General features: G+C 42.8%; 1 protein-coding gene across 6 annotated transcripts in view; it reads right to left on the bottom strand.

Moving 5' to 3' along the window:
- LOC126526471 (uncharacterized) overlaps positions 1-12,957 on the bottom strand; it is a 218,290-nt gene that overhangs the window by 138,904 nt on the left and 66,429 nt on the right. Inside the window, exon 3 of one of the 6 annotated variants that reach the window (XM_072289607.1) lies at positions 4,709-12,373. The exons of the other annotated variants lie outside the window; for them this stretch is intronic. Within the exon in view, the coding sequence (XP_072145708.1) occupies positions 11,238-12,373 (1,136 nt within the window). The 3' untranslated portion in view covers positions 4,709-11,237. Of the gene's footprint in view, positions 1-4,708; positions 12,374-12,957 lie in introns of those variants that run through there. 6 annotated transcript variants of the gene reach the window in all.

The raw sequence follows: 12,957 nt of genomic DNA, 5'->3' as shown, positions 1-12,957 counted from the left end.
CGCACTTCAAAGTTTTTTTGTAACCTAAATAAGACGGTAACTACAAAAATAAAATTATTAGCGCGCAATTTTCCCTCACCTATTATATTGGAATGGCGAATGCCTAATTCTTTATTGAACTGAAATAACATGCATGCTTCGCTACAACTATTTGTGGTGAAGTTTCACTTCAGTTGGCAGTGAAGTTTCATGCGAAATGCGCAGACTCCATACATTTTGTCATGTCTGTTGCACACCTCATGGCTTCCGCCGATGAAAAGACTCAAGAACAGCAGAAGCTCCGTCCGGAGGTATCAAGTACGATGCCATGTTGAAAAGGCCGCATGACGGCGATTTTGTTTGGTTTTGTGACTGGCTGGCGGAGAAACAACTCCGCGCGGTACGTGTGCCTTTGCTGCCAAGTGCTGTTTTTAAGTTCTATTCTACTAAAGTAATGTTTATTTTACATTTCCGGGGGCTCCTTGTTCTTGGCAGTGTTCTTCCTGCGCTTCTTTTCTGCGCGAGTCCATTTGACGTGGTTCTTTGTTTGCCAAGTAAAGGAGAGGTGTATCGCACAGGCGTACCTGTAAAATACACCTTATTTCATTTCTCTTTCGGGGGTTTACGCGTTTTTTTATCGAGTGGTGGGCGTTATGCACACTTGTACTAGTAAAGGTACCCCCCCCCCCCTCATTTACATAGGAAAGTTACCTTCGGTTGGGCCCCCCCCCCCCGAAAAAAAATCCTGGGTACGTGCCTGGTGCACGTTTATTTCTGTACTGTTATAAAAACCATTTGTTTATTCACTGCTTCTCTGCCGCAGTACATTTTAGTTACGCGGTGAAGCATACTAAAAGTGGGAGGGAGCCGCTATCACCCAGCATAGTATGCCCACTAAGGCGACGTAAGAGGCGGCGGGTGCACGAGTGTATAATTAAGGAACTCTTATTAGGTCCACCGACAGTGGCTCCTTTCCACTTTTAGTATGCTTCACCGCAGTACATTGCTTAGGCTTCACCGCAAAACATTGTATTGCGAGAAAGGTAATCTTAAAAAGCCCAATTATGCAATGTTTATTTTGTGGCTTGCTACGCCACAATACAGGGGTGGAAATAAGCATCGTGCAGTAAAGCATACTAAGAGTGGAAGTGCACATAGGTTTACACTGTGCTCATTATTTTCAATTGTGATATAATTTGCAAGAGCATCTGTGCTCGTGGTAAGCTTCATTGACAATTCTTTGTACACTACAAATTCATATTGCAGGGAAGCTCACTAAAGCACATTCGCCATTATGGAACGTGTTCTTCACTTTCAATGCACGAGCACAACGCGGATTCATGCCCATGCTTTTGGCTGGACTGCACATGCTCTATGAGAATTGATTTGTTGTTCATAAGTGCACTGGTACTTTACTCTAAACTGGAGCGCTGAAGTTGATATGGAAGCGTAATTTTTATTAAGGGGACAAGGTGTTGCCAAGATGGTTGCAGCACAGCTTTTTTTTTTCCAGGCACTTTTTCTACTAGAAGCTTCCATTGCAGTGTTTCGAACTTCTTTGAGCCAGTACAGTTTATATAAATATCTGACACTGATTGGGAACATCACCTATGCTCTCTCCAGTAAGCTGTGCACGGGAGAAGTTCATGTCTATGTATAGTAAAAAAATGTAGCACCACCATACAAAACAAAAGTGGGTAGGCTGCAGCAATACTAAGTGTTAAATGGTGCTTTATCCTTTCCGTTGAGTTTTTTTTGTGCTTTTTACTATGGATCCTCCACAGAACCCATGCGAGTGCTGAACTTGAGCTAGTTGGTTTCAGGTCTCATGATTGTTACTAACAGAACAGTGTGATAAACGAACAAGGGCTTGGAGGCATCCAGTCACCTTGTTTGTCTCATGATGTCGCTTCATGAGCACCGTGAGCCTCCAGACCAACTAGGAAGGGAGGTTTGCTGCAATCGCTTCTGAACTGTATTGCCACCAAACCAACAGTGCTCCCAATGACAACTTTTGGACAGCAGAGTGCTTGCACCCAGCTAAGTCTAAGAAGGAAGCATTCAGGATGTGCGAAGTGGGCCTTTTAAAGCTGGCAGCATTGCTGAAGGGGCTTTGCCTGTCTGCTCTCTGTATGGATACACAAAGATGATTTCCTCCTTGAGAGGGATTGTTTCAGAGGTCATTACATGGCTACAGTGCTGGGTGTTTAGTAGTAGAGAAACTTGTCTTTGCCCCTTGTCAGTGATCTGTTCCTTCTCCAGTGCCCCTGTGAAGTTCCTACTTTTTGGACGCAATGTGCTCTCCATGCATGCATGCATTTTTAGCTTGTAAAGATGCCTATTACCCCTTGCCTCAAGCTGGTGCTTGCTGATGTCACCCAAGAAGGCATTGGGGAGTATGGCGATGCACACTTGCAAAACAATGTTGATACCAATGAAACCACATTAATGGAGCTGGTTATTTTTTTCTTTACTCCATCCTCGTTAGTTAGAATGAGCAGTTCTCTCTCTGGACCGAAGGCATATGCAGTTGGTCGTGCATAGACTGCGGCCAAGACTTGTTGGCATGTTATGCCTCTAAATCTTACTAAAACTAAATTCATGTCTTTTACTAATCAGGCGCCCCAAACATCAACATCTTACATCTTAAACAACAGCCTTGTTGAACAAGTTTCCTACAAATATCCTGGCGTACACTTAACCCCTAACTTGACGTGGAATAATCACATTAACCATATCCTCGCTTCTGCAAACCATTCGCTTGGTTTCCTTAAACATAACCTCAAACAAGCTCCCGTACACTTACGCAAATTGGCATACACAACACTAATACGCCCTAAAATAGAGTACGCGTCAGCCATATGGGATCCCCATCAAGCATACCTAATAACTGACTTAGAAGCCCTGCAGAACCGTGCTGTACTCTTCATCTTTTCAGATTATTCACGAGAAACAAGTATAACAGCATTAAAAAATCACGCCGAACTTGAAGCCTTGTCACTTCGCCATAATATATCTCGTTTAACACTATTCCATAAGCTCTACTATCACGTATCCCTTCATAACGAGTTCATGCGTATACCCTCAGTCATTTTTCCACGTCGGGATCATTCTTGCAAAGCTAAATGCATAATGTGTCATTCCCTCGCATTTGGTCAGTCATTCATACCTCGCACCTCAAAAGAATGGAATAATCTGCCATCGCACATTGTCACCGAAACAAATGCCTTAAAATTTAGACGCTCTACGCAGTACCATGAATACCTAATATATCACGTCTGGCTCTCTGATTTGTAAACATATTTTTTGTTTGTTTGTTTGTTAATGCGCCGTTAACCAAGCTTCCATGACAGTGTCACATTTTGTACAAACCATTTAGAGTTGCTGTACTGATAACTATCATTATTTTTTTGTGTTTGTACGTTGATGCACTGTAATTAATTTTTTCCCAGTTTTGTTTTTCCATTGTATTTACATTACGCACTGTTCACCTCACCTATGTAACATTTACCCTATGTAATACCCTCCCTAGAGGGCTTTTAGGGTTATTGTGAAATAAAATAAAAGGAAAATAAAAGAAACCTACCCAAGAACCTTAGCACAGTGTCTATATATAGAAACCTTCGGATGTGTTGATGACTTCCTTCTCTTTATCACACTTTGCCTGATGAGGCCAGCAACTGGGTCAACCAGATGTTCAACAGGCTTCCCACTAGTTTCCCCAGCGTCTCCTTTACCAGGGTGCTGCTCATAGATATCTGTTTTCTTGACCTTGTCATGCACTTCAACCATGGCCACACGTGCTGAACCTATAGCATGCGATCAATAAAGTGCTATACATCATGTTGCTCCATACTCATGACGTGCTACAAGGCCTTGAGGAATACCCTCATTTATTTACGCCCTCATCATACTCTATGAAGCTTTACATGATAAGTGCGATAAGTGTGATAAGTGGTTTTTCAGCATTATTCCTGTCCAGGTTGCTGAAAGCTATCCCGAGTGTTTCAAAAGCAAGACTGCTGCTGGACAAGAAGTGCATAAAGCAAGTCACTATAACCACATATGTCACATAAAATGAAGAATGCCACTGAGTGTACAGGCGGTTTACTTCACATACAACAAGCTTGGTTCTCCCTTTGCAAGTGAGTAAACTCAACTTGTCACGAAGACATGGCCTGTGACAAACTATGTGCCAGATGTTATGTCCCCTGCAAAGCTGAAGATTTGCACAAGATCCTGACACCCGCAGCGGCTTCTACACTGGGCAAACAGGCTACTCTAAAGACGACTGCCTTTACTAATATGCTAATAACATGAAAACAGGCAGAATTTGGTTATTCACTGGGCCCAACTGCAGGTGCAAGCCAATCTTCCACCAGATGCGTGTTGTTCACAGAAACTGGAGCTATACAAATGCAGATAAAAACAATGATGTTTGAACGCTGTAGAGTTCAACTATATTCTGCACAAGCAGTGCTACCTGCAGCGCTGATACCTTATAGCCACAATTCATGGCTGCACCACCATGCAAAGGAACCATTCTTGAGTTAATTTCTATTTATTATATTTATGGTGGCCATATAATTGCGAGTACACATCATCCACATTGTGTGCAATATGGTTAAATGACGTCAACTATGATAGCCATTCCTAATCTGAAATGCAACAAATGAGCAAACATAGGCAACAAATTGTAATTCAAAAAGACAAAGACAACCACACAGGATAAGTGACAGACTTCCTTTTATTGAAAAAAAAAATGTCACATTTGTCATGCCACCATTGTGGGTAGCAATCTTTCAAGCTTGGGCGACAGAGGTAAAACTTAGCAAAATTTTTTATTTATTTTTTATGGCACCCTCAAGGCTCGAAAGCATTACAGAGGGGAGTGGGAAAACAGAAAAATGCTAAAATCACATTCAAATGTAAAACGGCCTTGGACACAAGAAACCGACATCATATTGTACAGAATGAAAGGGCAAGACTCCATCCAAGAACACTATGGCACCACATACTAGACATGGTATAAAAATGTTAGCATGCCCTACCCATAAAAAAAGCAAAAAACACGGAAAACACGCCTTAAAATGCAATGTGCTGAGTCTGAAACCAAGAAAAAAAAACAAATGTTTTCGCTAAGTATTTCAATTATTCAAATTGTCAAACTGCCTCATCGCTTCTTAATAAACCTGCACAGCTGAAAAGGAAAGAAAGAAAGCCCAATAGCAGGGCCACAGAAAATGTCACCAAATAAACGTTGCCAAATTAAACAAGGATAACTTTGGTTCAGTTGTGGTCCGACTTTGCACAATAATTGTGCATAAGCTTTTTGTCGTTTAGAATGATTTAGCAGATAGGGAAAAATAACCATGAGAGCACCAGGTGTATGCATAGTCTATGCACAAAAAGCCACTGCTTTCTTCCTTTTATTTTTTTCCTCTACTACTATTCACAAGTATTTAAGTGCCTTAATAGCACTGCTGACGTCCTACTGCAAAACAATATTGGGGAAGTTGTGGCATCAAGAAAATTGCAGTTTCACTCAATGTGAAACAATGATACAGTAGCTGGTGAAATATGTGCAGGAAGCTTGCTTCATGCAGTGTTTGTTGAAGTGAACACTTGCCAATGCAAGTCAGTAATCCCCTTTAAAGAAGTAAAATAAGTACGAGTCATATTTATTAGTGGGAGTTGTGCCTCCCAGTGTTAAAGTGGAAAGAATCGACTTTTCTTCCTCTCATAAGTGGACTTGGCCACTGGTCTCCACCAAAACGACCCTTTAGCTTCTTACTGCTGAATTTGTTTTGGTTTTCTCAAATCTATATTTGGGCTACCCATGGCTAGGTCTCGCGATGTGCTTGAGCAAAACAAGACCCCAACAGCCCCATTCAGTAAATCTGAGAAGCCAAGCACTAGAAGATTAATGAAGCAGATGCACCCAATCACTGTCATTACATGTAAGAAGAAAATTCAACATAGGACTGGCTTCACAAGTGGGAAGGTGATGCGTCAGAACTTGAAGGCGTGGACGCCAGCTCTATATACTGTACGCAGACATTGAGCAGGTGTCAGACAATCATGGCACCTGTCGGCTAGATCGTGCTCTCCAGGATCAGTATTCACCATGACTGTACCTTCAGCAGAGTGGCTGAAATGCAGAATTGCGGACTGCCAATCTTTTGATTATATGTTTGAATCCTCACAGCACAATGAGAACTTTATTGGCAACATTCTAGCGAGAAATATGGAAATTCCAGTGACAACACCAGTAGACTTTAGAACAACCACGGGAGTTAGCCCATAGCAGCACTTGCTGTAAAAAATATTACTGGCATAAGCACAAGAATTGAGATGGCCACACTACATGCCTTTGTTCTGGTAGTGGTCCACCACTTTGATGCTACAGTTAATGATCTCGAATAAGTTCAAGGAGCAAGAATTTAGCCGAGAAAAAATATTACGCTCAACAGCTGTATTTAGTATCATTTTGTCTGTGCAGCTTTATATAACCCTGTCCACACTTACTTAAAGCATGTGAGTGGCATCCTGAAAAAAAAAAGAGCTTTTGATATTGCTTAGGAGAAAACTCATCTGTTTCGGCCTAACAGTATACTGGACATACCTACATTCGGTTTACCTTATCACTAACTGTTAAGTCACCTTCTTACCTCATCACGAATCACTCCTGCAACCACGCGTGCTGGTCTGGGTTTTACCTGCATATCTACCTGTGCACTTGGTAAAAGTCTTTGGCTGTTTACTGTAACTTCATATTTCAAACATTTGGTTGCATAGAGGCCTTGGCAACACTGGCAACCCTAATGCCTGGGCAGGCTTCACGAAAAGCCACCAGTACCTCCTCGTTGCAGACTGTGCTCAACATCCATCTTGGTTCGACTGTTACTAAGAACCCATATATCTTTCCTCCGAAGCGGCTGGTATTGGCAATGCTTTGATGCAGAAAGAAGCTATTGTGGCACATGTCAACCTTAGCCCAGAAACCAATCTGGCACCGGTGGAAATAGTCTTGATTTTCCAGATGGTGGCTCAGCCTCGTAAGGCACATTCCTTCAGTCAATTTGCACACTGTCAATGTGACTGAGACTAAGCGAAGGTTGGCTATGGTGTCAGGTTTCTTGCCAGGTTTCGGTAGCAGCATCATGAGCAAGTGTTTCCACTCTTTAGGGAATTACAATATTCCAGATTTCAATTATTACAAGCAATGGTGCTTGCTTCCTCGTTTTGGCAAGATTCCTCAACATCTGCAATATGACTCCCATATTTGCCATGCGCGCTTTAAGTGTTGACATGCTTGAGAGCAACAGGTTCTGCCACCGTAAAGAGGCTTGCCATGCCTTCTTTGGCAAGTGGTCATTAAGCTGCGTACAACTTTGGTGACGGTTAGTCACTGTGAGGTGGTCGGGGAAAGCATCTGCAGCTTGTTCCTGAAATTTCTCAGATGCGCACTGAAGATCGAGCAGCGTGTTTTCAATAGTATTACAGTACTTCATTCATCCTGTTATAGCTGAGAATGTGTCACAGCTTACTGAGACCTATACGTTTAAACGACGCGCAGTGGTCCATCCACTAGTCTCTGGCAAGTTTCTTAGCACGACATCTTGCCTGCTCAGTCTTGTGCAGAACATTGATCAGGGTTTGTTGCGTGCAGCCACAATTTAAGTAAGCAGTATGCAGCTTGGCTTGCTCACCGCAAAGTTGCAGCAGGCGCTCGTCAGAGCCGGATGTTGCCCCAGTAAGCTCTAATTCACATGTCGCTTTTTGCAGTGTTCCTAGCAATACTTATACACCTTCACATTCTGCAGACTCAAGTGCATAACGGAAATCGTCCCAGCCTGAAACCCCGATTTTGTGAATGTGGCACATTTTCACCCCTACACCAAGTGTTATATCAAATACTGGCTGCTGCCTCTTGGGGCAGAGTAACACTGACACTCTGGATGAAGGCTTCAGTTGCCCATGCTAGGTAAGTGTACTGCCCTTCTGGTTTTAATGGATGGTGTGGCAGTTGGGATAGTCGGTGTCATTTGTTAATTTGAGGCCTGTGGTGTCTGCTTCGTCAAGGTGGTATCCTCTTGGCCAGCAGACCCAATGCATCGCCAATGTGGGTGATGTGCATTGAGCTCAACTCGACTCAGTATTCTGTGCTCGGGAAAGCGAATTTGAATATGTCAAAGCCAAGTGAAGTCGCCTCGGCTGTGGCACCTGGTTTTGCAACAGAGGTAGACCAATGCCAAAACGGCTTCCTTTCACTGCCTTAGCCTGCAGCACACCACCACAACTTTCTGACGAGACATATGTTTATTCTAGCTGTTCTTTCCTTGCCCTAATTCAATAACAGCCAATGTTAGCAGCTGCAAATTAAGCTGACTTCAGAAGAATGCCGATTTTTTACCCACTTCTAGAAGCTTATTGCTTGGTTAATTTTCTAGTTGTGCATGACATGCTTCGTGCTTAAAAAATGAACTGTTTAAAGAATTCTTGGAGTAATATTTGGACAGGCAACTGTCATTGAGTGATCACTTCTTTTGTCGCAAAACGTGGCAACGAGCTAGGCAGTTGCTGTCACGACAGCGTAGTGTTTAGGTTGTAGTGTTTAGATAAGGTTCAGGCCCTGTAGCCCTCCCGTAATCGGCACCTATGGGAGCATGTAAACTTTAGCTGAGCAAATACAAGCTCAATGCGACTGCAACCGGGCTCGCAGGTAAGCCTAAAGAAGCTTAGGCGGCAATGAATTAACCGAAAATGACGCCACCTGTTCACTAGTGAGCTTTGGTTTGCAGTCCGAGTCGTTTTATTCCACTAAATGTATTTCTGAAGGCCCACCACATGTGCAACATGTGCACACGGCTTTCGCAACCAGTTTCCAAGAGTTTCGGTAATGCTTCTCTCATAAAATTCCAGCAAGGGGCGCAGCCGGTCTCGCTGCGCAGCTATCGAAAGTCGCTCTGATTTCGTTGTCCCGCGTGACTACGCCAGGAGAAAAGCGTCCTGCTCAAGACCGTGCTGCATCTGCACTTGAATTTAGTGATGAGGTCTCCAGTTATGATTGCGAAGATGACGGTAAAACAGATTCAAGCTCTGAGGGTGACAATGCTTTCAGTCAGCATGGCACATTTGCAGCTATTCACCGGCGAGTTTCCTTTACGACCTTGAGCTGTCTCCTTCCTTGTGCGCGCTTATCTGCTGATCTTTTTATACGACCTGAGAGCTCTACTGATTATCTTCACGGTGCATACTTCACTTGGTTGTGATGTGCTGCCATCGGCAGCAAAGAAACCTCCATCCACACCAAGAAGGCCTCCCGTAGCACATCTCGGCACAGCACTATGGATCAGCGCAAGACAATTTACAACCATGTGGGATTTCTTTCTACTCTTCCTCTCTGCAGAGGTGATAAAGACAATCTGCAAAAATGCAAACAGGATGGATGCATATTCTTGTAGTTGCCCAGCTACAATGAAAGCGATCGGTCCTGAAAAAGGCACATGGCTCCAGACAAACTGGTGAAGTATGTTCCTTGGACTTCTCATCTGACCATCCTCAGAAGATGCAGAAAATATGGAACTGCAAAATGTGTTATGAGGACCACAAAGTTGAACAAAAACCATATGTTTTGTGGGAAAATTCTAGAGTGCACCTATGCTTTACAAAATCCAAGGACTGCTTCACCGCATGGCATGAGCATTGAACTGGTCTTAGTTTCTTTTTTTGCATGCAAAGAATGGCAGTGTACTGAGCATTTATTTTTTCAGACACTATTCCTGGGTTATTTATCTTTGAAATGCATCTTCTGAATGTTCTTTTATATATTTTTGTAAATATCATGTTTTTATTGCTGCTTTTATGAACTGACAGTAAAAATTGCACTTTCTAGAATTTTTATGTTTTACCTAATATTTTTTTGGCAACAACATATGCTTTTGGAAAGAGCATTTCATTATGTACAATATGATATGCTGCAATGTGTGCTGCAATGTTATTTGTAGTGGATGCGAAAACACCCGTGTACTTAGATTTAGGTTCACATTAAAGAACCCCAGGTGGTCGAAATTTCCGGAGTCCTCCACTACGGCGTGCCTCATAATCAGAAAGTGGTTTTGGCACGTAAAACCCCATAATTTAATTTTTTATTTGTAGTGGAGAATAATTTTTATCGAAACCTATAAAAAATGACCATTTTCTAGCGGTAACAAAAGAGTTGATGAGGCTACATATGCCATCAGGGTTGATCTTGATGTCTGACATTAATTTTACTTAAAGTGGTAGTATTGGTTCAATGGGAACGTCATTAGTGTTGGAGAAAACTGATGTGAAGTAGTCGTTAAAAGCCGACGCGCATTTCTAAGAGTTAATGAGATTGCCATCCGAATCTGTTCAATCTGCCTAGAACGTGTCTTTACTAAAAGTCACCACCAGAATTTATTGGAATTTGATCATAGAATAGCCCGCAGTCTAAATAGTCCGCAGAAGAGTCGTAGAATATCATAGAATAGACCATTATGGGTCGATGCATCAAACTTCTCCGCTTTTTATGGTCTACCGTATGCAGTTTACAGAACTATGGTATCTATGTAGGTGCCGAGCTATGAATTTACAAACTTCTTGTTTCAATTTTTTTCAGATCTTTATAAATTCCTGCTATAACATACAGGCCTTAAATCAACATTCTTCTTCCAGCAGTCACAAGAATTTCCCTTTTTCTCCCAAATGCAAAAAATTTCGTTATAACTGGCCCAGTGGTCATCTCAGAAAGGCGTTCCTGCATTTTACATTATTTGAATAGGCAGCATCAGAGTTGGGCCTGAGCAAAGACTTCTTCTTAAGGGCACATGGATACACTTGTGCTACCTGATGCAGTAGAACACTCTGCAACAAGCTAACACGTTTGTAGATCTATAATTCAGATTACCATTCAACATCGTAGTTGACCTACCCTAGAGTATCATGGTGCTTTGATTCTTATGTCTGCTCAAGTGATGAGACTGAGTAAAGGTTATGTAGCAGACATTACAGCTATATGGCCAGTCACCTGCATGAATGAGCTGGTGTCTCTTTAGGGCAATCTTCAACGAGAATATCTGAAGGCATAAAGGCCATTAAAATGGCTTCTCGCCTCATGTGTTTCCTAAGGTTGCCCTTTTGTGAGAAGCTCTGAGAGCATGAGGGGCACTGATATGGCTTCTCACCTGTGTAAAGTAAAGGTTATGTAGCAGACATTACAGCTATATGGCCAGTCACCTGCATGAATGAGCTGGTGTCTCTTTAGGGCAATCTTCAACGAGAATATCTGAAGGCATAAAGGCCATTAAAATGGCTTCTCGCCTCATGTGTTTCCTAAGGTTGCCCTTTTGTGAGAAGCTCTGAGAGCATGAGGGGCACTGATATGGCTTCTCACCTGTGTGGGTGCGCAGGTGGACTTGCATGAGACTTTTGTATGAGAAGCTCCGAGAGCATGAAGGGCACTGATATGGCTTCTCACCTGTGTGGGTGTGCAGGTGGGCTTTTAGCTTACACTTATGTGAGAAGCTCTGAGAGCATGAAGGGCACTGATATGGCTTCTCGCCTGTGTGGGTATGCAGGTGAAATTTAAGGTGACCCTTGAATGAGAAGCTCTGAGGGCATGAAGGGCACTGATATGGCTTCTCACGTGTGTGTGTGTGCAAGTGGAGTTTCAGGGTAGACTTGTGTGAGAAGGTCTGAGAGCATGAAGAGCATTGATATGGCTTCTCGCCTGTGTGGGTGCGCAGGTGGCCTTTCAAGTGGGCCTGTTGTGAGAAGCTCCGAGAGCATGAAGGGCACTGAAATGGCTTCTCGCCTGTGTGGGTGCGCAGGTGATTTTTGAGGTGGTCCTTTCGTGAGAAGCTCTGAGAGCATGAAGGGCACTCAAATGGCTTTTCACCTGTGTGGGTACGCAGATGGACTTTTAGGTGGACGAGTTGTGAGAAGCTCTGAGAGCATGAACGGCACTCATATGGCTTCTCGCCTGTGTGGGTGCGCAGGTGACACTTTAAGTCATGTCTCGTTTTGAAGCCCCGAGAGCATGAAGGGCACTGATATGGCTTCTCGCCTGTGTGGGTGCGGAGGTGAACGTTTAAGTGGTATCTGTTTGACAAGCTTCTATGGCATAAAGGGCACTGAAATGGTTTATCGCTTGTGTGGGTGCGGAGGTGAACGTTTAAGTTGTATCTGTTTGACAAGCTTCTATGGCATAAAGGGCACTGAAATATCTTCTCGCCAGTATGAACGCTGGCATGTGCTTCCAGATGAAACAGTTCCTCAGCCTCATAGTCGCATAGGTGACATCGGTGGAGGCACCCTTCCTTTGAGTTGTCACATTTGGCAGTTGACGGAGAAATAGAAGGCCTCAATGCTGCACAAATAAAACAAAAGTAAGAGTTACTATGAAATGCCAAAAAAGTACACAGATCCTACATTTACTGACAAGCTTTCTTTTTTTTTCTTTTTTTGGGGGACTTTTAGAGTGATTTCAAGTATGATGAAACAAAGAACTCCTAATGGTCCTTTTTAATTTAATCAATATTCCTGCCATTGAATGTTTATGACCCTGTTTGTGAAGTCCACTTATAAAAAGTATTTACAGAAAAGTAAAAAATCATAAAGTGGCAGAATGTGGAGTGTTTGACGAATCTCTTAAATTCATATAAGCTTCAGAGAACACTTAAAAAAATGCTTTGACCAAGCTTGCTCTCTTATCTTCAATGAGCGCTTGAGGCTCAGAGGCCATATTTGGCACTTGAAAAATGTGTTAAGATTCGCTGACACAACAAATTTGTCTCCTGAGACTTCATCAGTGGGTTTCTTCTTGATCACATGTTGAAATTTGACAATGTTTGCATAACCTGAGACTGCAAGGAGCTGACCAGGAAATACCGTAGTTTTCCCCATCTAACCTGTCAACACGTGCAACCCACATCCTGTTTCAGAACACCCCAG

Source organism: Dermacentor andersoni, chromosome 8 (genome assembly GCF_023375885.2).
Source record: "Dermacentor andersoni chromosome 8, qqDerAnde1_hic_scaffold, whole genome shotgun sequence".
Classification (NCBI taxonomy): domain Eukaryota; kingdom Metazoa; phylum Arthropoda; class Arachnida; order Ixodida; family Ixodidae; genus Dermacentor; species Dermacentor andersoni.
This window is presented reverse-complemented; position numbering and strand designations above follow the sequence as displayed.